At 38.0% G+C, this 26,990-nt stretch overlaps 1 protein-coding gene across 4 annotated transcripts; it reads right to left on the bottom strand.

Annotated features, from left to right (window-relative positions):
* Nucleotides 1-13,246: 13,246 nt before the first annotated feature.
* LOC131404624 (T-cell surface glycoprotein CD1a-like) lies at nucleotides 13,247-25,179 on the bottom strand. Of its 4 annotated transcripts, XM_058539532.1 has the most exons (9): nucleotides 25,017-25,179; nucleotides 24,159-24,315; nucleotides 17,293-17,394; nucleotides 16,498-16,689; nucleotides 15,881-16,147; nucleotides 14,897-15,175; nucleotides 14,400-14,678; nucleotides 13,971-14,061; nucleotides 13,680-13,805 (listed from the first exon to the last, which is right to left on the bottom strand). In XM_058539532.1, exons 4-9 carry the CDS (start codon nucleotides 16,556-16,558, stop codon nucleotides 13,763-13,765), a joined length of 1,020 nt encoding a protein of 339 aa, XP_058395515.1. In that variant the 5' UTR covers nucleotides 16,559-16,689; nucleotides 17,293-17,394; nucleotides 24,159-24,315; nucleotides 25,017-25,179; the 3' UTR covers nucleotides 13,680-13,762. The 4 variants fall into 4 exon arrangements, with proteins under 4 accessions (XP_058395516.1, XP_058395515.1, XP_058395513.1 ...); XM_058539533.1 differs by lacking the exon at nucleotides 13,971-14,061 and having other exon boundaries at nucleotides 13,247-13,805; XM_058539530.1 differs by having other exon boundaries at nucleotides 13,680-14,061.
* Nucleotides 25,180-26,990: the final 1,811 nt, after the last annotated feature.

The raw sequence follows: 26,990 nt of genomic DNA, 5'->3' as shown, positions 1-26,990 counted from the left end.
CCTCTATATCTTCTAAACACTGTGAATATGTAGTTAATCTTGTCTCAATTATTTTATAGTCCTCTAATAATTTGCAACCCACATATGGCCAATATATAGGGTATCATGACACTTTTTTTAATTTACTCCATTCTTGGCTTCATCATACTTTACCAGCCATATATTCCCTTAGATTCTATTCCTATATTAGTATTGATGTATTTTTAATATTACATGCATCTTTTTGGAAGTCATTTTAAATTATTTTTAGAGCTAAAAAGTTATTGTGAATTTAAGCATGAGTTTGTAAGTTGCTTGATATTTGGGGAACTTCTAATTTTGTAGTAATAACTAGGATGCTGCAACTTTGTTTTAAGCTCTACAGTCACCTAGTGGTAAAATATAGACATTTAACCCAATCTCTAGCTTTTGATGATTACAAAAATCCTGACATTTTCAACCAGAGGGTTTTTATGTCGCAGATGTTTTGATTCTGTGCTTAGAAATATATGTATTTTATACAATATTATATATTTTTATGGTTTTTTCCTGAGAAGGTACTTCCCATGGTGCAACTCATTATCCCAATTCAGTCTCTAGTCCATAGAACATCATTAAACATTTTCCAATATTTGCTTTTTTGTGTTGTGTTTTGCCTTTGGAATCTTAAGTGCAGATTGTTGAGTTAATCATTTTCCTCCTTTCAAAAGCTCATGGATATCATTTGGTCTGAGCAGACCTCCTCTGTAAATTGTTTGATTTATTTGTTTACCCCCATTTCCTTCTCTTCACCACATCCTAACGTATTAATTTGTGATCCTTCTGTTCCTATGTGTTCTTATAAAACATGGTGTTGTTTGAGATGTACAACTTTAATTTCCACAAATGTTATTAGACTGTATGCTTCATCTATTAGTGTATTTCATTCAGCACTCTTTTAAAGACCTTCCGTATTACTCTGTGTCTAGTCTGTTGTTTCTAACAGCTGCATAGAATCCCATAGTGTGTATCTACCACATTTTACTTATGTGTTCCCGTGGGGATGAACATCTAGCATACTTCCTACACCTCAGTACTATAAAAATGTTGTGATAGACATCTTTATATGTGTTCCCTCTAGAGCTGGGTAACTATTTTCTATTATGCATATTGAGAAGTGGGATTGCAGGGACAACATGCACATCATTAGACGAGATACTGCTGCCAACTCTCCAAAATTACTTCACTGCCAACAATGCATGGGGATTGCCACCTATCCCACATCCCTGCAAACACTTGGCTTCTGGAGCTTTCTGATTTTGCCAATTTGGTGGTGTAAAATGAGATCTGGTCTTAATTTGCTTTTCTCTACTTATTAATGAGTTTGAGTAGAACTTTAATTTCAACAAAAGATATTATATGTATGCTTCATTTATTAATATATTTCATTCAGTACTCTTTTAAACACCTTCCCTTATTACTCTGTGTATAGATGTACAAAAAATATATATTTTTTATTTTTAGAATTCCAAGCACTTCTGTTATTTTTCAGCCTTTAATTTTCTTCAGTGTATACTTTATTGGAGAGAAAGCCATAATTTTATAAAGTAAATTCAATAATTTTTACTTTTAATTTTATTATTCTTTTTTTTTGGAAAAGAAAAACATTTTATACATTTTGTGGTTCAGAAGGAACAATATGCAAAACAGTGGAACAGTCTGTGCTCTACTACCCTGGACATGCACACTCTTGTCCCTCAAGGGATGGAGAACCCAGGACTGCTGCCCAGCAGGATCAACTTAATTACAGGCCCCTTGGAAGGGCCATGTCCTTAGGGGTGAAGGTCAGGGGCAAGGGGCACCAGCACCCTCAGGAGCCCTCGTATAACTGGTACTGTGTATGTGTGTGTGAGGAGGGGGGAATGACTCATCATGGGCCATTTCTTCCCAAGGCTCTAGAGTTTCCAAATTGGGAATTTAGTTTAAGAAATAATTCCTCACTAATAGGTCATAAAGATATTCTTTACATTATATGCTGCTAACTTTGTAGTTTTATCTTTTGCATTTAGGACTTTATTCCATTGTGAATAAACCCTTGCTTGCCTCTTTCAGAAATGATTTATATATTAGCAGTCATTTATTCTTCCATATAGTACAAAAAATAGGTTTACTAAGAACCTCCAAAATCCAGCTGGAATTTTAACTAGGAATTTACTGAAGTTGTAGAATAATTTTAAAAGAATTGTAATTTTTAAAAATAATTTCTTCCATAAAACTCCAATTATCAGAAATACTTTTATGATCTTTAATAGTTTTTAGAATTTCTCTGTAAAATTCTTGTATGTTCTTTCTTTAGCTAATTTTTAGCTATTTTGTAGACTTTGCTGCTATTATGAATGGTATCTTATTTTCTTTTGTTTGTTGCTTATATAAAAAAGGGCTGTTGATTTCTTAACAGTTTGTGTCTAGATTTTCATGGTAGCTCTAATTGTTCAATTTTTATTCTATTAGTTTTCTAGATAGAAATCATATCATCTTAAAAACAATTACTTATTCCCTTGAAATCCTTACAGTTTTATTTGTATGTTAAATTTATAACTAGGTAAGTTATGAGCTCTCTTGTTATTCCCAATATTTTGCTAATTTTTTATTTTCTTGAGTACAATCATATGATCTGCAAATAATTTTTTTATCTTTATTTTCATACTTCTTTATTTTTCTTGTCTTACTAGATTAACTAGGACGTTTAGTATTCTACTGAAAAGTGATGACAGCGGTAGGCAGACATCTTGTTCTTGATCTTCACTAGAATGCTTTAAATCTTCAAAATTAAATATATCTCGGAGTGACGTCAGCATCATGGTGGAGTGAGCTTTCCCGTGAACTCTTCCCCTGACAAGATACAACAAAAGGAACAGTCACAGACCAACAACGGAATCTCAAACAGTGAAAAGCTAGAGCGGAGGGATCCACACTGCCGCACATCTGAGAGCAGAACGTGCTGGGCCCCTGGAGGAAGTGGGGAGAGGTAAGGAGAACTCCTCTCCCTCTCCATCAGATCAGCGATCTCGGTCCTCGCGGCTCCCAGAGAGGGGGGAGGGGTGGCCCTCGGCGGGGAAACCGTGGCTCTTCGGACTCTCTCAGCCAGTGGGAAACTCCCGCACAGAGGACTCAGAAGAGCCACAGGGCTACCATCAACATCTGAGCACCCCAGAGAGCGGATAAAGAGGGGCAAACGAGAAGCCTCCCACGTCAAGGACCCAGAGGGCAAAAGAGAGAGCTCCCCCCTCCCCACAAACTGGACCCTGCAGATCAACCGACCAGACCAAACCTAGCGATCTGGGGCAGACTAGACCAAGAGATCCGTGACAGACTAGACCAAGCGATCCACGGCAGACCTGATCAAACGACCAGACGTGTGGATCGCAGCAGGGAAAAAAAAAAAGAAAACTGCGGATCGCAGCAGAAAAACCGGGGCAGAGCGCAGAGGGCTTAGACTACACAGCCCTTTACCACTAGACAATGGTGGCAGGTGGAAATTGCAACCAGAGATTTCCAGGATGAGGAAAAACAAAACCAACACAGGAACCACAATGCAAAAATATATGAAATCACCAGACCAGAAACAAAATGACAAGCACCCAGAAATCAACCCCGAAGACACAGAAATCCGTAATCTAAATGACAGAGATTTCAAAATAGCTATCATAAAAACACTCAATGAAATACGAGACAACACAGACAAACAATTCAATGAGATTAGGAGTTTCTTCACAGAAGAGATTGAAATCATAAAGAAAAACCAATCAGTGCTGATGGAGATGAAGAACACAATGGAGGAGATAAAGGAGAATCTGGCATCTTTAAAGAACAGAGCTGACTATACGGAGGAAAGAATTAGCACTTTAGAGGATAGGAATACAGATATACTCCAGATGGAAGAGGAGAGAGAACTAAGACTAAAAAGAAATGAAGAAAGACTCCAAGAAATATCTGACTCTATTAGAAAATGTAACATAAGATTTATAGGTATTCCTGAGGGAGAAGAGAGGGAAAGAGGAACAGAGAGCCTATTCAAGGAATTAATAGCTGAGAATTTCCCAAATCTGGGGAAGGAGCAGGAAATACCAGTAAGTGAAGCCAACAGGACACCTATATATATTAACAGACAAAGGCCTTCACCACGACACCTAGTGGTAAGGCTAGCCAGGGTCAATGACAAAAAAACAATATTAAGGGCAGCTAGACAAAAACAAAAAATAACGTACAAAGGAACTCCCATCAGGCTCTCAGCGGATTTCTCAACAGAAACTTTATAGGCTAGAAGAGACTGGAATGATATATTCAAAATACTGAAAGACAAAAACTTTCAGCCAAGAATACTCTATCCAGCAAAAATATCCTTCAAATATGATGGAGAAATAGTAGCTCTCCCAGATAAACAAAAGCTAAGGGAGTTCATGGCCATGAGACCCCCACTACAAGAAATACACAAGAAGGCCCTCAGGCCTGAAAAAAAGAAGAGAAAGGGAACACAAAGCTTGGAGGAAGGAGAAAAGTAGGTAGACAAACTCAGAAAAATAGTAGATCTTTACCGGAATAGGTTAGCAACCACTTAAATACTAAATTCAAAGATCAAAGGAAGAAACTCACCAAAAATAAATTTAACCTCATCACTGTAAACACACAGCCACAACACAAGATAGAATAAGGTACAACAAGAACAACTTAGAATGGGAAGAGGAAAGTGCTTGAATTGACTTAGTATAAGGAAATAGAAGGCCATCAGATAATGGACTATCTCATACACAAGATTTTTTACCCAAACCTCAAGGTAACCACTAAACAAATAATCAAAACAAAACCACATATGATAAACAAAGAGAAAACTAGAAGAGTCATAAGACAGAACAACCAAACTGAATTGGCAGTCCGAAACAAATGGGACAAGAAACAAAGGAAATGCAAAAGAACCAGAAAATAAGTGACAAAACAGCAACATTAAGCCCTCATATATCAATAATTACCCTAAATGTAAATGGATTGAACTCTCCAATCAAAAGATACAGAGTGGCAGCATGGATTAAAAAGCAAGACCCAAAAATATGCTGCCTTCAGGAAACACATCTTAGCACTAAAGACAAGCACAGGCTCAGAGTGAAAGGGTGGAAGACAATACTCCAAGCTAATGGCAAACAAAAGAAAGCAGGTGTTGCCATACTCATATCAGACAAAGTAGACTTCAAGATAAAACAGGTTAAGAAAGACAAAGAAGGGAAATATATAATGATAAAAGGGACACTCCATCAAGAAGACATATCACTTATAAATATATACGCACCCAACATAAGAGCACCAATGTGCATAAAGCAACTATTAAGAAACCTAAAAGGAGACATCAACAACAACACAATAATAGTAGGGGATCTTAACACCCCACTTACAACAATGGATAGGTCATCCAGACAAAAATTCAATAAAGAAATAGTAGACTTAAATGAAAAACTGGACAAGATGGACCTAGTAGACATATACAGAGCACTCCATCCAAAAACAGCTGACTACACATTCTTCTCAAGCGCGCATGGAACATTCTCTAGGATAGACCATATGTTGGGAAACAAAGCAAGCCTCAATAAATTTAAGAAGATTGAAATCATAACAAGCATCTTTTCAGACCATAAGGCTATGAAATTGGAAATGAACCATGAAGAAAAAACTGGGAAAGTGACAAAAATGTGGAGATTAAACAACATGCTACTGAACAACCAATGGATCATTGATGAAATTAAAGGAGAAATCAAAAACTATCTGGAAACAAACGAAAATGATAGTATGCCATATCAAACCATATGGGATGCAGCAAAAGCGGTCCTGAGAGGGAAACTCATAGTGATACAAGCCCACCTTAACAAACAAGAAAAAGCCCAAATAGGCAACCTTAAATTACACCTAACAGAACTAGAAAAAGAACAAACAAAGCCCAAAGCCAGCAGAAGGAGAGAAATAATAAAAATCAGAGCAGAAATAAATGAAATTGAGACCAAAAAAACAGTAGAAAGGATTAATGAAACAAAGAGTTGGTTCTTCGAGAAGATAAACAAAATTGACAAACCCTTAGCCAGGCTTACTAAGAAAAAAAGAGAAAAGGCTCAAGTAAATAAAATTAGAAATGAAAGAGGAGAAATTACAACAGATACCACGGAAATACAGAGGATTATAAGAGAATACTATGAGAAATTATATACCAACAAATTGGACAATCTAGAAGAAATGGATAAATTCTTAGACTTATACAATCTCCCAAAATTGAACCAAGAAGAAACGGAGAATCTGAATAGACCAATAACAAGTAAAGAGATTGAAATAGTAATCAAAAACCTCCCAAAAAATAAAAGTCCAGGACCAGATGGCTTCTTCAGTGAATTTTACCAAACATTCAAAGAAGATTTAATACCCATCCTTCTCAAACTATTCCAAAAAATAGAGGAAGATAGAACACTTCCTAAATCATTCTACGAGGCCAACATCACCCTGATACCAAAACCAGACAAAGACAATACAAAGAAAGAAAATTACAGGCCAATATCGCTGATGAACATTGAGGCAAAAATCCTCAACAAAATATTGGCAAACCGAATACAACATTACATTAAAAAGATCATACACCATGATCAAGTGGGATTTATACCAGGGATGCAGGGATGGTTCAACATCGGCAAATCAATCAACGTGATACATCACATCAACAAAACAAAGAATAAAAACCACATGATCATCTCAATAGACGCAGAGAAGGCATTTGACAAGATACAACATCCATTTATGATAAAAACTCTCAATAAAATGGAAATAGAAGGAAAGTATCTCAACATAATAAATGCCATATATGACAAACCCACAGCCAATACCATACTCAATGGGGAAAGACTGGAAGCCATTCCTCTGAGAACAGGAATGAGGCAGGGCTGCCCACTCTCACCACTCCTGTTCAACATAGTACTGGAGGTTTTGGCCAGAGCAGTTAGGCAAGAAAAAGGAATAAAAGGAATCCAAATAGGTAACGAAGAAGTGAAACTCTCACTATTTGCAGATGACATGATTGTATATATAGAAAACCCTAAAGAATCTGTTGGAAAACTATTAGAAACAATCAACAACTACAGCAAAGTTGCAGGGTACAAAATCAATCTACAAAAATCAGTTGCATTTCTGTATGCTAATAATGAACTAACAGAAAGAGAGCTCAAAAAGATAATACCATTTACAATTACATCAAAAAGAATAAAATACCTAGGAATAAATCTTACCAAGGAGGTGAAGGACCTATACAATGAGAACTACAAGACGTTATTGAAAGAAATTCATGATGACATAAAGAAATGGAAAGATATCCCATGCACGTGGATTGGAAGAATAAACATAGTTAAAATGTCTATATTACCTAAAGCAATCTACAGATTCAATGCAATTCCAATCAGAATCCCAATGACATTCTTCACAGAAATAGAAAAAAGAATACTAAAATTTATATGGGGCAACAAAAGACCCCGAATAGCTAAAGAAATCCTAAGAAAAAAGAACAAAGCAGGAGGCATCACAATCCCTGACTTCAAAACATACTACAAAGCGATAGTAATCAAAACAGCATGGTACTGGTACAAAAACAGACACACAGATCAATGGAACAGAATTAAAAGCCCAGAAATAAAACCACACATATACGGACAGCTAATTTTCGACAAAGGTGCTAAGAACATGCAATGGAGAAAGGAAAGTCTCTTCAATAAATGGTGTTGGGAAAACTGGACAGCCACATGCAAAAGAATGAAAGTGGACCATGTGCTATCGCCATTCACAAAAATTAACTCAAAATGGATCAAAGACCTGAAGGTGAGACCTGAAACTATAAAACTCATAGAAGAAAATATAGGCAACACATTATATGACATTGGTTTCAAAGAAATCTTTTCGGATGACATGCCTACCCAAACTAGGGAAACTAAAGAAAAAATAAACAAGTGGGACTTTATCAGATTAAAGAGCTTTTATAAGACAAATGAAACCAGAATCAAGATGAACAGACAACCAACCAGCTGGGAGAGAATATTTGCAAAACATACATCTGACAAGGGGTTGATCTCCATAATATATAAAGAACTCACACAACTGAACAACAAAAAAACAAACAACCCGATCAAAAAATGGGCAGAGGAAATGAACAGACACTTCTCCAAGGAAGATATACAGATGGCCAATAGGCACATGAAAAGATGCTCAACATCACTAATCATCAGGGAAATGCAAATCAAAACAACACTAAGATACCACCTCACGCCCGTTAGAATGGCTATAATCACCAAGACAAAAAACAACAAATGTTGGAGAGGATGTGGAGAAACAGGAACCCTCATACACAGCTGGTGGGAATGCAAATTGGTGCAGCCTCTATGGAAAACGGTATGGAGATTCCTCAAAGAATTAAAAATAGAGATACCCTATGATCCAGCCATCCCACTACTGGGAATCTATCCAACGAACCTGAAATCAACAATCCAAAGAGGCTTATGCACCCCTATGTTCATTGCAGCATTATTCACCATAGCCAAGAAGTGGAAGCAACCTAAGCGTCCCTCGACTGACGATTGGATTAAGAAAATGTGGTATATATATACAATGGAATACTACTCAGCCATAAAAAAAGACAAAATCGTCCCATTTGCAACAACATGGATGGGCCTGGAGTGTATTATGTTAAGTGAAATAAGCCAGAAAGAGAAAGACAAACACTGTATGATCTCACTCATATGTGGAATATAAACCAACACATGGACAGAGAAAACTGGACTGTGGTTACCACAGGCAGTGGGGGTGGGGGGTGGGCACAAGGAGTGAAGGGAGTCATATATATGGTGACGGACAAACAAAAGTGTACAACCCAAAATTTCACAATGTTAGAAACCATTAAAACATCAATAAAAAAAAATATATACTATTAAAAAAAATTAAATATATCTCATGTAAGCTGTTTGTAGCTACATTCAACCATACGGTGGAAGTTTCCTTCTATTCTAAGCTGTAATGTTTTATCAGAATGGGCATTTAAATGTATCAAATGCTTTTTCTGTAACTCTGGAGATGATTGTATGGCTTTAATCCTTAATCTGTAGTAGGAAGTGATTCTATTAAGAGATTTTTAATGGTAAACAATCTTTGCATTCTATGGATAAATTCCACTTCATTTAATGCTGGGTTTTGTTTGCATATATTTTATTGGGATCTGAGTAAATATACATAAATGAGATTAGCTTATAGTTACTATTTTAATGTTAGTTTTGTTTTTTTTTCTGGAAGAATTCTTGCTGGCTCTGATGCCATGAAAATTTTGCCTTGAATAATTAGTTGAGATTGTTTTCCATCTTTTTCTGTACTTGGAACAATGGATATGAAATATGATTATCTGCTGCTCCATGTAGTCTGGACCTAGGACCTTGTGTGACTAGTAACAACTTTGACTATTGGTTCATTTTCTTAACAATTATTTATATATTCAGGTTTTCTCCCTCTTCTGGGATATTTTTTAAATAAAATTTTATTTCCAAAATGTGTGTTGTTATAAATTATATACGGTATTTTTAAATTTTAATCTGTATGTTACTTATTTGTAATATGTCTGCTTTTCTAATACCTATTACTCTTTTGATCAATTCTGAGGGAGGTTTTTATATTTTTATTAATTTTCACAAAAAGCCAGGCTTTAGTTTTGTAAATCACTTTTATAAATTTTTTGTTTTGCTTTTTATTTTAAATTTTAGTTCTTTTAAATTTATTTTCTACCTTATAAATTTTTATCTATTTTGTTGTTCTTTTTCTAGCTTCCTCAATTAAAATCTTAGTTCCCAGTATTTTGGGAACTTAGTTGGGAACTTAGTTCCCAGCATGTTTTTAGTCTGTCTTATTTACAAATAAATGATTTAAAGCTATAAATTCCCCTATATATGTCACCTTAGAATCATTTATAAACCTGAAAAAGAGAATGTATGATCACCTATGTAAAAACAGTGTATGGTAATAAGATTGCAGAAACTAATCTTTAGTGACTACTGTTTAAAAATCTCAGAATAATTAAAATTAAAAGCAAAAAGCAGAAATGTGTGAGTGCAGATATGCACTTTTTCATAGTGCATGTCTGCTTCCCATTTTAAATACTGAGGAACTGAATTTACCTATCACCACAGAAAACTGAACAAAGCATAAATAAGTCATTTCTGAAACTAATAGATCACATCAATTATCAAATTCACCGTGTTGTTTTTAACTATGACATCTGGATTAGTCTCTCTCCTGGACTCTTCATATATTTCCAACAAACCACTGATGAAGAATCAAAGTGCTGGTTCCGCTGCTGGGTAAGTGAGTGACTTTGGAGAGGCGCCCTGACCTTCACTGTTTTCTTTAGTTAAGCAGAAGCAAAAATATATACTCTCAGGGTTTTCACAAAGATAAAAAGACAATGTAGTACAAGCATTTAATAAACCATGAACATATTATCAAATTCACCAGTGAATGTTTCTAGCCCTCAAACTAGCATCTCACAGAAAATATTTCAAAGCAAAAATTGCTAATACTAATTTTGATGATATGTGATATAGATTGGTTTTTCCTTTATTTTTGTTAAAATTCCTCCTAATCTCTTACTCCTGCCTGAGATGAAATAATAGTTAAAAAGCAAGACAGTGTAAGACTTTAACAAGATGTGGACGCGTATAAGAAAAAAGCAGAAGGTCAAGAAAACAATTTTAAAGAATAGAGGAAAAGGAAGAGGGAAGTGAAAAGAAATGTTGCGAGTAAGAGTAAAATTAGCCAAGAGTTCCCTGAGGTTCATGTACATCAGGGAGGATGCTTTCAGTCACAAACGAGAGAAAATCCAACTTGTTGGGCTGAAACAATAAAGGGAATTTATTGACTGACATAACTGAGAATCCAAAGTCATTCAGGCTTTAGCTGCAGTTTAATCTGGATTTTTCTATGGGTCTGTTGTCTGTCTTCTTTTTTTTGATGTTTTGTTGTTATTCTTGTTGTGTTCAGGATTACTGAGTTATAATGGACAAATAGAAGCTCTTTACATTTAATGTTTTGATATGCATATATATTGTGAAATAATCTGAAACAAGCTAATTAACCTATCCATCATCTCACATAGTCATCATTTTCTTTTGTTTGTCTTCTTCTTTTTTGTGATAAGAACATTTAAGATCTACCCTTTTAGCAAATTTCAAGTACAAAATTTTTCTGTCTTCATGCATCTGTCATTTTATCTTCAGGCTTGCTTCTCTGATGCTGAAAAAATGACTTTAGTTGTTTGAAGATTTATCCTCATATTGTAACATCCAGGAGCGAGCAGCACATTCCCCTACTATCAGACTGAAGAATCAGGCTTCAGATAAAGTATGTCACCTTAGAGCAAGTGCATGGCCCTGAGCCATCAATCTGAGCAAGGATAAGTGGGATCTATATCATGATTTGGCTTAAGTTGTTGGTTACCTGTCCATCCTTGAGCGTGTCACATCATCAAGGACACTTACTCATGATAGCCTTAGGCTGATCAGAGTCCAGGACTACAAACAAACGGCAATGGAGCCAACAAACCAAAAAACACATGGCTGCTATGCAAGGGTGACAAGGTAGACTGTAGCCTAGAGAAGCAGTCAACCAGTCTAATTGAGGTAGGAAGATTCCAGTGGTCCCACTGTTTGCTCTCCCCCATCCCATAATTTTCACTTTTCCTGTCTCCAATCACAGTTTTATTTTCCAAGGGTTTCCACATGTGAAGGTGCTGCCACCTGCACTGCATCCCTCAGGATGTTCTTCTTGCCCTGGTCCTCCTCTCTCAGCCCCCTGAACAAATTAGAGTGAAGTCCCTTTACCCTAGTTTAACCCAAGTAAGTTGCTGTACTAAGAAACTAAGATAGAAACAACAAACGATGAAAAGAGTAAACTGTAGAATCAAATGAGAAAGGCAAAATTTTCAAGCGCAGAAGACAGTGATGATCTTTCTCTTCCCAATTACTTTATACTCGATAAGTCCCCGCTGCATCGTAAGTGCTTTAGAACTCCTTGTTGAATTAATTAATAATCCTAAAGTAATTAAAGTCTAGCTATGAATATCTTGACTCATATTGCCATTCGGGGTCATTAGTCAGAAAGAGTTGATCTTAAATATTCATGAATCCTGTATTTGCTAATTCACCTACCTGCTAAAGTTTGTAATCCCCAACTAACTACTCACAGCAATTTCACGGTCACTTATAGACATGTGCAGAGTAGCACAAAATCTGAGTTCCCACCTCACATGTTTCTAGCTAAGGTTGAACAAGGTACCACTTTGCCTTCTTGTTTTGGTTCTCACACTGTAATGTGTCCTTTTCACAGACTATTTAGTGTCACATTTTCTGCATTTTTATGCTCTTGATTGGCAATTTTGCTGTTTAAAATGGCCCTGAAGAATAGTGCTGAAGTGCTGCATAGTGTTCCTAAGCACAAGGCTGTGATATGTTTTATGGAGAAGATGAACGTGTGGATAAGCTTTGTTCAGGCATGAGTTATAGTGTTGTGGACCATGAGTTCAGCGTTAATGAATTAACAATGCCGTAATTCCAGAAAAAGGAAGAGGAAATTCACTGATCTGTATGTAGACTCACCTTAGAGACTGCTCAAGTAATATCTATAGTACTATGATGAAGCTACTGAAAGATGGAAAAGGAGCTAGATTTGTGGATTCATGAGACTATGACTGCTTTTTGTTTTCTTGTTTATTTCTTTGTTTTTGAAAAAATAGTGGCCAGCACAGCTGTGTAGATGAAAGCCCAAGAAATTTACCATCACATTACCCAGATTGGAAATATGTTAAATGCTTCTTAGGTGGTGTTTTATTATAAAATAATACTGCATATAATAAATAAACTTTTTGGAAAAAATATATATTAAATAAGGTGTGTTTAAACAGAAACACACACAAAGCAAGGCTATGTATTCATCAGTTGACAAAAATGTTGTGACCAGAGGCTCAGAGGAATCTAACCTTGTATTTTCCGTTGTAGCAATGGCTCAATATTCACTGACTCAATCTTCACAGTGACTTTAATGCAACAGCTGTTTATGTTCAAAGTGTGAGTCTCTCGGCCAAGCAAGAATATGTTTAACAAGAAAAGCATAAATGTCTCAACTACTACAAACCTGTCAGGAAGGAAAAGAATAAGAAAAAACTATAATTTAGGCATAAATTCAACACAGGTTTTTATTGAAAACATGTTACATTCAGGTAAGAAATTTTGCCAAGGATACAAATATTAAAAAGACGTGTACTTTGCTCTCAAAAACCTTAAAAATTATAAGAGGAAAAGAGATCTAAATAGCTGAAACAAAGGGCAGGAAGTGAGGATTAGATTTGGCAAAGTACAGTTCAAGTGTGCTGGGAGTTCAGATAAGCCAGAGACTCTTCCACTCGTAAATCAGGGAAGGCGCTCTGGAAGAAGACACATCTGAAATGGGCTTGATGACCCATTAATATTTGAATATGTGGAGATTGCTAGGACCTCATCCATGCAGAGTTATAATTTGAGCTTTAGGTCCTACAACCCAAGTCACAACAACAAATCCTCGAAAATTACAATTCTCTTATAATGACAACTGACAATAAAGCAAAAATAAACATCAACAGCAAAAAGTTGTACAAGGAGAGTTGAAAGAATACCAACACCATGCTGAGTTTAGATATGTCCTGAGCCCCTGGACTTCTGGGATCTCATTCCAAAGAGAGAATACAGCTTTGTGGTTCACAGTGTGTCCTGTCAAGAACAGAGATGGAAGTCACTGCTTGAGGTGGAGGTGAGAAGTGAGGAGTAAGAAGGGAGGGGACTGAGAGAAGAACTGAGGAAAGAGAAAACAAAAAAGATGGGAAGAGAAGTGGGGAGTGGGGCAAAAAGCAGGAAGGATGGATACAAAGAACTGACCAGCGCTTCCTAAGCCAAGATGCAAGACCTGTCAGAAGCACCAGGGGCACTATCACTGCCAAGATGATCAAGACCACAGAGTTGTGATGTCCTGTGGATTTGGGAGCAAACAAGTGTGTCATTTCAAATCCACCCCATTTTATTGCATTTCCCTGGTCTTCCTTCGTTCATTTCAGTGACTGCATCACCAATTTCCTTTCTTCCTATTTCTTCTCTCATCCCCATTTAAAGATAAATCCTTCCTCTAACCCTCAATATACTCCTACATCTGCAGGTCCCTCATTTTCTACTTTTCTATTTCTTGGATAACTTACTTTTATTTCTTTTGAATCTGTAGTCACTAGAATCCCAAATTTTTCATCTAACTCTCCTGCTTTGCTTGAGGACCACCTACTCCCATTCCCAGCTTGGGCCCCAGTTCTTTCTTACCCCAGTAGAGGATGATGTCCTGGCCTCCTAGACTGCTGTGTCTCACCCGGCAAGACAGGCCAACTGCCTCAATGGCTTCGACATCTAAGGACACTTGAAGATACCATGTCCGATCAGCATTAGGCAAGACATCACCTGGCTGAGTGCCCAGATGTTCCTGCTCACCTCGCATCCACATCACCCAAATAGGCTTTGGGTGGAAGCCAGAAATGTGGCAAACCAGCATCAGACGGCCAGGACCAGGACTGCTGCCAGTGGATAGCCAGGCCTCTGGCCTTACTGCAGAGGACAGGAAAGGTATTCTGATGAGGACTCTAACACAGACATAGAGGTTTAGATCTTCACATCAGGTTAGATAGACACATCTCTCCCACCTCTAGGAATCTGTCCTACGATTTTCTTTTCCTTTTGGCTCCTTCTTAGGAAAGTGGGAAAGGGATAATGGGAAGGTATGATCTTACAACAGAGAATTCTTGGAGTAAGCATGTAAGACTGACCTTGTCGTTGGAGATCTGCCTTCCCTGCATCAAGAAGACTCAAGACAAAACGTGTGCAGGTGTCAGTGAGGAGCCTGTGTATTGTTTCCAGGGTGACTTGGTCCCAATTGAATAGTCTGCAGACATGCTGAGCTCTACTTCCACCCTCGGGAGATGGCACCCATGAATTGTTCTGGAAGTGCAGGAAATCTGATCCTTGATAAGCAACCCTCAGGAAGCCTGTTGAGGATTCCCCAAAGTACAGCTCACAGCCTCCTGTTGTCTGTAACTCAAAGGGATCTGGGGAAGAGGGGTTGTGAATTAGATGAAGGAGGAAGTAAAAAATAAAATGAAGAGAGTGGAAGCAAAAAACAAGAGAAACAGAAGGGAAAATTTAGGAGATTTGAGGGAATGGAGCAAAGGTTGGTTTCAACAGAGGTTCAGAAAAAGAGGAATTAGTGGTAGTTGGAGATGGAGGAAGAGATGAATGACAAGAAGAAGGCGCCAAATTGTTTAAAGAAGGTGACATGAATGGGGCGGGCAAGAGAATAAGGTAGGACTGAGTGTGAGATAGTTGACATTATAATAATCCAGAGTGAATGAAATGCAATAGGTTACAATGAATGTATCAACGGGTTGCTGAAGAGATGGAATGGGAGAGAAAATTACACTGTAAGGAGTCAATCAAAGAGTGAGGAAGCTGGGTGTATTTGGTTGGAGGTCAGGGAACGGGGTGGTCACAGTAAACCACTAATGAAAGATATTAAGGCACAAACCTGCAGTCAGTGAAAGAGGTGTTTGTAAGTAAAAGAAGACTTGAATCTTTTGTAGAATCAGGATATGGATTTTACACTCTGCCCAAAAGTGTGTAAATGCAGATTTATGGTGAGGAGAGGTAAGGTTCAGAAGTGAATGAAGACTGTTTCTTAGAGGAAAAAGAAACTCATTGAGACAAACACACCTTCCACCCATATCCCCACTCCCCGTGGAAGGAATAGAACTCACATTCCAGTTGCCATTGACTGGCATGGTTGTGAAATGCCTGAAGAAATCCAATGGAGAACACATGGAATAACTTTCCCAGTTCCGTCAAATCCTCATTGCTGAAGTTGCCCTTGGACCAGGGCCACAGGAAAATGATAGTGTCAGAGTTGCTATCCCATCCATGAGTCTGCAACTCACCCAACCAACCTGAGCCCAAATTTTGTACCCAGGATTGGTTGTAAAAGGACGCGATCTGGATGATTTGGAAGGACACCTGCTCGTGGAATTCTGTAGCAAAAGAACAGATAAAATGAAGACAAAAACAGACATTGAAAAGGAGAGAGAATGGAGAAAGAAATGTGCTATAGAGAGGAAACTCATAATCAGAAAGAAAGGGGAGCCACAGTTATCTCAGGAGACATTTCCTTCCCCCTGGCCCCATGATTTGTATTCAACCTTCACAAGAGCACAGGGACCTGGTCAGGGATACTCAGAATGGAACTGGGCTGACACTGTCACTCCCCAGGTGTATGCTGGGGAGAACACACTACAACACACATGCACACACACAAACACACACACACAAACGCACACACAGACCCTCTTGCACCCAACTGGGTAGTTGCCAGAGTTCTTACCATCTTTATTGTCACCACCTGGGAGGAGAACTGCTAGCAACGGAATTTGCAGGAAGAGCATTTCATTTGCAGACGTTATTTCTTTCTCTAAGAAAAGTTGGTCTTTGACTTCTGTTCTGAACAATCCTACCCCACAACATCTCTTTTCTGACTTCCTTCTTCTATCAGACAAACGTTTCCTTTATTCATCGTCTGCAAAAAAAGAAAATCTATTCCTTCCCTAAACCCTGAATCACTTATTCAACTCTCATTTCTCCTTTAGTTCTGGGGACCACCTACTCATAACCTCATTTTCCCTCCAGTTCTGACTCTTCTCTGGCTTCCATCCTCTCTCCTTGTCACCAGCTTCCAACCTGCTCACCGTCCCCTAATTCAGTTGCTATGGAAATAGTCTTATGTGGCATTGAAAAATCACTTTACCACTAGGGACTTTTTTTCTCGCTCATAAAATTAAAGCATGAAACCATGTGAGGCTTCCCAGCACCCTACCTAACCTTCTCCTGCCCCTGCTCTTTGTGTCGCTCTATCCTTCTCCTGCCCTTTTGAATATTCCGCAAATATTCTCTTCCCCTCTTTCACCCCCACCTCACCTCATTCACATCTTTGACTTCTCATTGGTTGCTTTATTTGCTTTATCAGAACCCCTATGATTACCCTGTGTAACAGTATAAATTACCACCAATTCTCCATTATTCTTAGGGAAGAACCAGTAGCCATCCCAGAGACCACAGAAACACTGAAACACATAAAGAAAAATACCTTCTGTTTGACTCGGGTAGATAAATATTCACTCACCAAACAGTCACTTAGCACCTGCTGGATCCAAGCACCTTCCTACACTTATGACTATACAGTGGTTGACAGTGTAATCAATTTATTCCAGGAGCTTTTAGTCTACTTGGGAAGAAAAACAGTTAAAGTAAGAATTATAAGTCTTGGTGTGCTGAGTTTGCTCATAGTGTATAGATTCTCTAGACAAAAACAAGCATGCTTGAAACATTTTTTAAAGTGGCAATCCTTAACTGATGTTTATCCACTCAGAGTCTTGACTTCAGTGGTTGGCTTGGGGTGTTAGATCAATGCTCTTTGTGTACTGGATCCCAAACATATAACAGAGTGCCTGGTCAGGGGTAGGTTCTCAGTGAATATTTTTAAATGATTGAATAATTTGGTTTAGGCATCCAATTATTATTTAAAATCATTGAGAACTTCAGCATGAAGAATTTTTAAGACATCAGAAAGTGTTACTTGTAACCCTATTTGATGAAATGAGAATCTTACACAGTTTTACTTAGGATGAAAGCACGTGCTAATAAACATGAAGTTTACACAAAAGGTCCTATTGTAAATCTATTACTTAGATAAGAAATCAGTGACAACTTGTGGAAAGTTAATAGAGGATTCTGGAATTATTTATCCAAAATTCCCTTCTTATTGGTCCTGATTAGATGTTCCATGCTTGTCTTATCATAAGCTGGTCTTTGCTGGACATTTCTCTGGAGACCTTCCTGTTTCATGGTATCTTTAACTGTTTAAAGGCTCTTAAATATTTGTTTGTACTTTGTATCATCTGTATAAATGTCTTTCTGTTTTTTATTTTGTTATTTCTTAGTTGACAAGTAAAGAGAAATTATCTCTGGCTAATTTAAGGAAGAAAATAATTTTTTGGAAACAAGATTAGAATAGAAAGCTGGAAAGACGTTCATTCTCATTCTTACAATTTCAAAACACTGGAGAATCAAAAATCACAACTTTTCTTGAATCCAGTATAGAGGGAAGGGGAGCAGAAGACATGACCCCAAAATATACCACTTTGGCAGTATTTTGAGCTGAAGGCAATCAAGACCCAGAAGACTGAAGAAAAACATTTACCTCTCCTTAACTACACAAAAGAATTTAGATTGGGGGCCTGGCACAGAGAGAGAGCTATTACCAGATATAACTTTATCTGAATGAACCATCTGTATGGCAGGGCAAATATTGGGTTACCAGAAATATGCTCTTTTTATTGTCCTGTGAGTTACCCTCCTCCCCTTTGAAGCCCCAGGGCCTATTTCATTCCTTAGCTCAGGATGGCATATAAGCTCGACTGCCTGACTTCCCCTTAGGTCTCATATTTTTGTTGGGTTCCCATACTTACAAAATTAAATTTGTTTTTCTCCTATCCATCTGTCTTATGTCAATTTGATTATTAGACCAACAAAAGAACCTAGAAGGGTAGAAGGGAAAATTTTTCTGCTCCTAAAATTTTTACAACCCAGATGGGACCTTCAATGGCTGGACACTGCTCACTCTGGGGCTACTGCAGCTGAGAGATCCTGGAACTCTGACAAAGTGTGGCAGAAGGTAAGAATTCTTACCACATCAGTCTCTCAGATCTCTATCTGCAGAGTCTGTTGGAAGCAAGAGTAGTGAGAGTCCTTTTTTCTTTTTTTAAATATAGATTACCAGAAGTAAATATTTTTGTAACTTCTTTCTTGGGTATAGTAACTCTGGTAAAGGTTTGGTATAACTATTCTTGTTTTGTATTGATCCTTTTCCTCTGTTTTCCTTTGTCTCCTGTTCTATGTCTTGAGAGCTTGGCTTTTTGACCAGTGAGAATATTCTCTCTGGCCACCATCAAACACAGGTTGTGTGTACTGGCATGCAACTGGCAGACAGCTGAACAGGCTGTGAATCCAAGCTGAAACTAGACTGAGTTTAACTTGGGTTGGACTGGGTCCAGTGTGAGGCCTCTTCATCTGACTGTTCCAGCTCTCAGGGATCTCTTGTCATACAGGGTCCCAGTCTATAAGGGGCCTTTGTTGTACTGACATTCATTGTCTCATTATGATAACAAAGGTTTTGGTTTTTTAGGCTGGATTTTGTGAGGGCTAGACCTTTTGCACTCTCCTTTGTAATGCCTCTTGCATCCATTAAGCCTTATAAAGACTTACTGGTTTGAGTCACTATTAACATTAATATGTCCTATTCATCAATGGCCTGACAATGAGTACTTTGAATTGGAAAAACTGTTAGATTGAAAAAATTTTTAGAGAGCTGTCATTCTAAACAATTGTCTTATTGGTAGCTAGAAAAATACCAAATTTAAAGTGAGAGCAAAGGAGTATAACAGTTAGCCTTGGGGACTCCTTTAACAAGATAAAAGAATAGAAATTAGACTTAGAACAAAACCAATGTCCATATCCAATGTTAATTCCCCTTCTTAAAAACTGCCCTTTCTCCTCAGCAAACTCCCTGGCCCTCCAAGAAATAATCAGGAAATGGAGGCCAACATTCAGGGGATAATGGAAGCAATATGAAATGTGTTCGTAAATTTGTCAATCTAAGGAATACTGGTGTAACAGACAGTTCACATTTGCTTTTGTCTTGGTTTTCACTAGAAATTAAAATTAGTAAGGTAAATAATTCTAACCGATATATATGATTAAAGCTACTAGAAATAGTAAGGGAAACAAATATGGATGCAAAGATAGTAGGATGGGTTTTGGAGTAAGAAAAATATGAGATGAAGATGCATTTTTGTTAAGGGAAAAGAAAGCAAATTTACCCCAAAGTAAAAACAAGTTATTTCAAAATAGAAAAGGAGAGAATTAAAGGACAAATTAAATATAAAGTTAGTAAGAGAGAAAAAGCAAGATAAAAATTTGACTTTGTTAATCAAGCGAGCCAAAATTCAATTGTTATTATAAGAGTTTTAAAAATAAGCTTTAATACCAATAGTGTACTTACACAAAGTTAAACCTTAATTTTCTTTATCTGTAAAAAGGACAAAGTTTCCATGGACTATTGGTCTACACCTGATAAGAGACTGTGAAAGGGTTTTCTTTGTCAGTTAGGTAATTTGACTAGGAAGCAAAAGTTTTGTGTTTTATCAAAATAATTTCCTGTGCTTCATGTTATCTTTATCATCAGGTCTTTGATTACTAAGGAAAACTGAGTCTTATTAATATTAAAAGAGCTAAGCTTTGTTCACAACTATGTAAACTTCTGTGTTTGCCTTTGAAATATTTTATTGTCTTATTTGTTAAATAGTTAATTATGTATTGCTTTATAATCATCTGTCGTCATTTTTAGTTGAGAGTCCAAACCTTTTGATATTTTAGACAAACTTTGCAAAATAAAATTCTAAATGAATCTTTGTTCACCTCAAACTAAATTTGAGATTTTCAAGATGGCTCCTGGAACATCACAAAATATTTGTTCTCTTTCTTCATAAAACAGAGACACTAAAGTAATTAGAATTATTTGATATGTTAAATTACATAAGAAACACTATGGAGTAAGAAGTAATAACTATATTTGTATAGTTATATATTACAAGCGTTCCAGAAATTGCTTAAAATTCCCAGAAATCTTATATGTCCTGGCATAATATTGTAACTTATAATTCTAGTTATTATCTTAAGATGTTGTATGTCACAGAAATAACCAAATTTTCTTGTAAATTGCATTGTAATGGACTGTCATCAGACCCTTAACCTTCACCATTTTTAAAACTGCCATTTACAGAGAATTATTGTGTTACTCTGATGCCATTGTGAATATGTTTTATCTTCAGAGAGATTCATGGAAAAAACTCTGATGTGTACTGTAGAATACAGGTTTCTTATAACTTGCAGATCATACTACTGAACCTGGTAAGAATTTGCAGAACTCTAACAAAGAAACAGATGGCTTCATAAAACTGGTAACAAAAGATCAAAGTAAATAAGAATTAATTTCAAAGGACTGAATGAACTGATGAAGATGATTATAATTGTTATCACTTTTTGTTTGAAATATTGTTGGTTCTTTTATGTTTTTTGTCCAGATTTAAGGAAACCTTTTTCTCTTTTCTCTTAAAATATCAGCAATTTGGTAAGGTATACCATTGTGAACAATGATGAAACATTGATCTTTTTCTCTTTACTTGATCCTTCCAGAATTTGGAAACTCTTAGTCAGTATTTTTACTTTCATAGCAATATAGTTATTTGCATAAGTGCAATAATAATCTGTTCTCCTTATAAGAGAACACAATTAGAAACATTGGCTATATTACCAAAGCTTCGATTGTAATGTCATATTTGAGAGATGTGCATAAACTCATATATGACCAAATAGCTATAAGGAACAAAGTTTGACTTTATGGAACCAATAAAGCCACTTGGAAAAATTGGCCTGGTACTTTGCTTTCAGGGTTCCTGGCAACCTTACCAGGTGAGAAAGAAAGGTCATTTCCCGGCAAGCTGAGTAACTTCAGGGTATTTTGAGGCTATTTCCTCAAGAAGAGAGAAATTCACTCAAATCTATAGGTATTGTAGGCAAGCCTGATGCTGATATTTTGGATTGGCTTCTTAGCCTTAAGACACTTTTAAAGACCAAAAATGCTCAAGCAATGCAAATTTAAAAGAGCCTATATATACAATTTATGTATATAATTTTATGTATATATTTAAAAGATCCTGAAAATCACTATTCTTGCTGCACTTATGTGAATGATCAGGCCAAGTTTATTGAAACTAGACTTAGGTTGCAAACAAATTAACCTTACTTTGGTTATCTTCTGATAAAAATGGAGATGATTTTAAAGAGAAAAATTATGTTTCAGTAATACACCTTTGTGCATATCAAATTCTAGTCCTGTTAGTTACATTTCAGCTTTTGTTTTCTACCTGTAAACTAGACTAGATCTTGAATTCTCCTGGTTTCCTCCAATATTTGGCTACAACTCTCCCAAGCAACATTTTTACATTTCTCACATTTTTCTGACTTGGACTCATTGAGAACTAAAACTGCTTTTTTCCCCAAGCCATGCAAACTAAAGCAGGACAACTTGATATAAACTTCAGAGAAATCATCACAACTGCTCGTGTCTAGACAATCTTTGTGCCTGTGCTGTGTGGGCCACTGAGAAAGATCACCAGAGATATTCAAACTGAAAATGAGGAAAATCTATCAAATGGCATTGTCTATCCTCACTCCATCTGAAGATGCTTCAAGCTGGACATCTAGAAATCTTCCATACTGTCTGCCTTCAGAACTCAGAAACTGGGATTATGATCTGCTCCAATTATTAACCATCATTTTTCTTTTGTTTCTGTAGAAATTTCTTTTATTAAATCCTGATTGCTTACACCATAGGCCTAATTTTGGGAGCCCAAACGCATCACAACCTCTTCAAACGAGACACAACTATTTAACTGAACTGACCTATTCTTAAGGTTGAAAAACTTGGTCAATAAGATATGGAGAAATCTACCAACTCAACTTCTAGACTCTGAAACTTCTTGGTGAAGTTTCAAAGGTGGGACTGAAGGGGAGCAAAATATACGACTCTAAAATATGCCACTTTGAAATTATTTTGAGCTGAAGGGATTCAAGATCCAGCAGACTCAAGAAAAATTTTTACCACTCTCTCAACTACCTAAAAGAATTTAGATTGGGGGCCTGGATCAAAGAGAGAGCTATTACCAGAAATAACTTTATCTGAATGACTTATCTATATGGCAGAGAAAACATCTAATTATCAAACATCTGCTCTCCTTATTGTCATGTGAATTACCACCTCCTCTTTGAAATACCAGGAACTTATCTCATTCCTTAGCTCAGAATGGCATACAAACCTCAATTGCTCAACTTACCCTTGGGTCAAATGTTTTTTGTGTGTGTGTGTGTGAGGAACATCAGCCCTGAGCTAACATCCATGCTAATCCTCCTCTTTTTGCTGAGGAAGACCGGCTCTGAGCTAACATCTATTGCCAATTCTCCTCCTTTTTTTTTTTTCCCCCAAAGCCCCAGTAGATAGTTGTATGTCATAGTTCCACATCCTTCTAGTTGCTGTATGTGGGACACGGCCTCAGCGTGGCCGGAGAAGCGGTGCGTCGGTGCACTCCCGGGATCCGACCCTGGGCCACCAGTAGCGGAGCACGCGCACTTAACCACTAAGCCACGGGGCCGGCCTGGGTCAAATGTTTTTGTATGGAGCTCTTGTATGTATGAAATTAAATTTGTTTTTTTCCTGTTAATTTTTCTTATGCCAATCTAATTATTAGAAGGGTAAAAGGGAAATTTTTTCCACTCCTACAAGGGCAATCAATTAACCCAGAATCTAAGAAAAGACAGATTCTTCCAAGGAAATTGCAGAGGAAAACCATTTCTGACTTGGCACAGAGGCCACATGCTATATAAGTAAGTAACAATGATTCAGCTAAAATGGTTAACAAATTAATACAGGCTAGGATGAATATATAGAGCCCCAGAGAGTACAGACACAGGAAATTCATTTACATCTCCAGGCTTTTGTCCATAGACCTCACCAGGGTCCCCTGAAAGATTGGAGTCGAGGATATAGACCAGAGAAATCTTTTCCCCTGGTGCAAGGCTGATTGATGTATGAGACCAGCTACTGCATGAGAAAGGCAGGAAGATCTTTCTGCCAACCAGATCTTTCTCCCCTATCTCCCAATAAGAAAAAATGCCTTAACCTGGCGAGGGAAGGGCAGAAAGCCCTGAAGCCTTCAGGGCACAGGTGAAGAAGCAGTGCAGCAGGGAGAAGAGGAAAAATGGGGAAACGACAGCAAAAATCCTGTTCTAGACTATTAGTGGTTACATACTGCTGAGAGAAAGAGGAGAACTCTTAAAGGCCCAACCCCAAAATATAAAAACCAAATCACCTACTTAAGAATGGTAGTGAACCAGAACAAAGATAATCTCCTTACTCCCTCTTCCAGGCAGGTTAGCAAGCACCAGGTCACAAGATCCCTCACAGCTGGGAGAGGAGCAAGAGCATGGAGATAATTCCTCTTGAGGCACAGCACAAAGGATACACCAAAACCTGAGAGGGAAGTGGACATTAAGAAAAACCCTCTGGCAAACAGCCCCACCCTACAAAGAGTTAATGCTAGAGGAATTTAAAGACTGTTAAAACAATAACAACACACAAACTCAGTTAGTTACCCTGACTAGATTGATTCAAACCCTCACATTCAATGCTTAGCAAAAGAAAAGGAATACCCATTTCCAGGTGTCCCCCCAAAATACTGTTTACTTCATTCTCTAATTTTTTGTGTGTGTGAGGAAGACTGGCTCTGAGCTAACATCTGTGCCAGTCTTCCTCTATTTTGTATGTGGAATGCCATCACAGAATGGCTGGATGAGTGGTGCATAGGTTTGCACCCAGGGTTCTGAACCCACAAACTCCGGGCCCCCGAAGCAGAGCACACGAACTTACACACTACATCACGGGGCTGGCTCCCTTCACTGTCTATTATTCTACACAAGATATCTGCATTTTTGCCAAAAATTATTAAACACACACAAAAAGCAAGAGGAGTGGAGTCCACAGGCACCTAAGAGGGTCTGCACTTGCCCTGTGAGTCACTGTACCCAAGGGAAAGCAACATTAGCAAATTAAAACAAAGAAACAATAACAAGAAATGTCAACAATGACAACAAATATCATGACAGGTTGAAAGAGAGAGAGAGGGAGCCAGAGAGATAGACACACAAAAAAGGGAAATTTTTGTATTTTAGTACCTTTAAAAGCTTGTTTTCCTGCTTTTTAAGCATGAGGCCTCACGTTTTCATTTTGCACTGGAGCCCCAAAATTAGGTAGCTGCCATTGCTTATACTCTTGTGTGTGGAGTGGAGAAAGGAAGGAGGAGGCAATTTGGGTTTGGGTAGGAAGGACAAGAAAGAGGTAACTGAATGAGGAATTGAGTTCTGTGACCAAAGGGTTGGCAGATGGTCAGAGACACCAAAGGGCATAACAGATGCAGGAGGAGGAGGAGGAATCACAGAGAAGGAGAAGGAAGAGGAGGGAGGTAGAAGGAGAAGTAGGAAAGCAGAAGGAGAAGACAAGGGAAGCAGAGAGAGGGAGAGAAGGAGGAGAAACAAGAGGGTGAGAGGAAGGAGGAGGAAGAGAAATGGAGCTGTCGGGGGAAGAGGGAGAATCTCCCTCTGCCCTTTCCCTTAAGGTTCTTATGGCTGGCCAAATAATTAAGAAGACAGGTTAGCAGGAGAAAATAATACCAAGTTTAATAACGTGTATACATGGGAGAAAGCAGGGACACTTCCTTTCTCAACACAATAGCAGAAATTCTCGTCTTAAATACTATGTGCAGCCAATGGCAAAGGAGGATTTTGGGGGTGGGGGGAGTCAGTTACAGGAGATTACCACTAAAGCACAAACAAGAGTAAGGTTTATTATGCAGCCCCAAGGCCTCAACTTCCACATTGATAAGCCTCTAGAAATGAGGCCATCCCCCTCTCTTCTCAAAACAGAGAAGGAGATACCTTTACAAATGGAGATTTCCCTTATAAATGTAAATGATTGTCTGGCAACTCCTCTCAGGGCCATCCAAAGAATGTGGCCAGAGAGACAGAACTCCTGATAAGATGGGCTTGTTGGTACCTTTTCTATTGTAACCTCTATCCTAAATTATCTTTTATAGCTGTCATGATAGATCTGTTCCAGGAAGGAGTCACCATGTCAAATTCTCTAGGCAGTTAGTGGGGGAGGTCAAATCTCCTTCAGAGAAAACAACCAAGGTAAAGAGATAGATTTCAGGGTGGCCAAATCTTGATCTCCCACAGAGCAGAGCATCAAGTTCTGCAGCTCAGCTCCTGTGGGCAGAGTTAATCCTGACCAGGGATGCGGGAAGCACCTGGTACTTGAGTCATGATCGCACTCTGGATCTGAAGCTTTCTCAGCCAGCCCCCTCCTGAATGTATACTTGGCGAGGGTGGGTGGAGCACAAGATCTGAAAGTGGAGAAAGGGAAGGGGCTTCCTCGGAGCTTCTTGTGACCTGAGAGATACTAAGAACTGAGAGAGCTGAGAAGAACCAGAACTGAAGGGAAAAATCAAGAGATAAAATGGATTCAAGGAGAGGTGACCAGGACCAGGATTAAGAAAAGACTTGAGAGAGAAAGAGATGGTTATACAGGTCACTGATAATCATGTGCTCCCAGACAGAGGAAACCCCAGAGGAGGAACACAGTGTAGGTTGGATATACTCTAACTAGAACTCAACCGGGCAGGGTATCCCAGCTATCCTAGTGGAGTCCAGCATTGTTCCTTGCATCACCAGAACACCCTGGGTCCCTCTTCTTGATTCATTGGTGCTCAGGTCAAAAGCTTGTTCATGTTCTTTATAACAGCACTTATTTATTGCTTCCCCAAACACAATCACAGCTCTTGAATTCCTCTCTCTTCTGTAAAGCTCTCCTCAGAACCCACATGTGAGTGCCCCTCCGCACACAGTCCCACACACTCTTCTGACATCACCCTCACCACCAACAGAAACCTCAACTTCTCTTCTGGAGAAATCCACTCCTCTTATGACTGTGTGTCTTTTACTGAGCATCTCACTTCCCCTCCCACAGTGCTTCAAGATTTTCTCTCACATGTCTGGCTTCCATCAGCTCTTTCTGCATCTGGTCTATGTGCTTATTGCCTCTCATAGCAAATCTCTTGCAGTAAAAGAAGCTGTGGACTGAGAGTCAAGAGG

This window comes from Diceros bicornis, chromosome 4, assembly GCF_020826845.1.
Source record: "Diceros bicornis minor isolate mBicDic1 chromosome 4, mDicBic1.mat.cur, whole genome shotgun sequence".
Classification (NCBI taxonomy): domain Eukaryota; kingdom Metazoa; phylum Chordata; class Mammalia; order Perissodactyla; family Rhinocerotidae; genus Diceros; species Diceros bicornis.
Note: the sequence above shows the minus strand (reverse complement) of the source record. Positions and strands in the feature narration are given on the sequence as shown.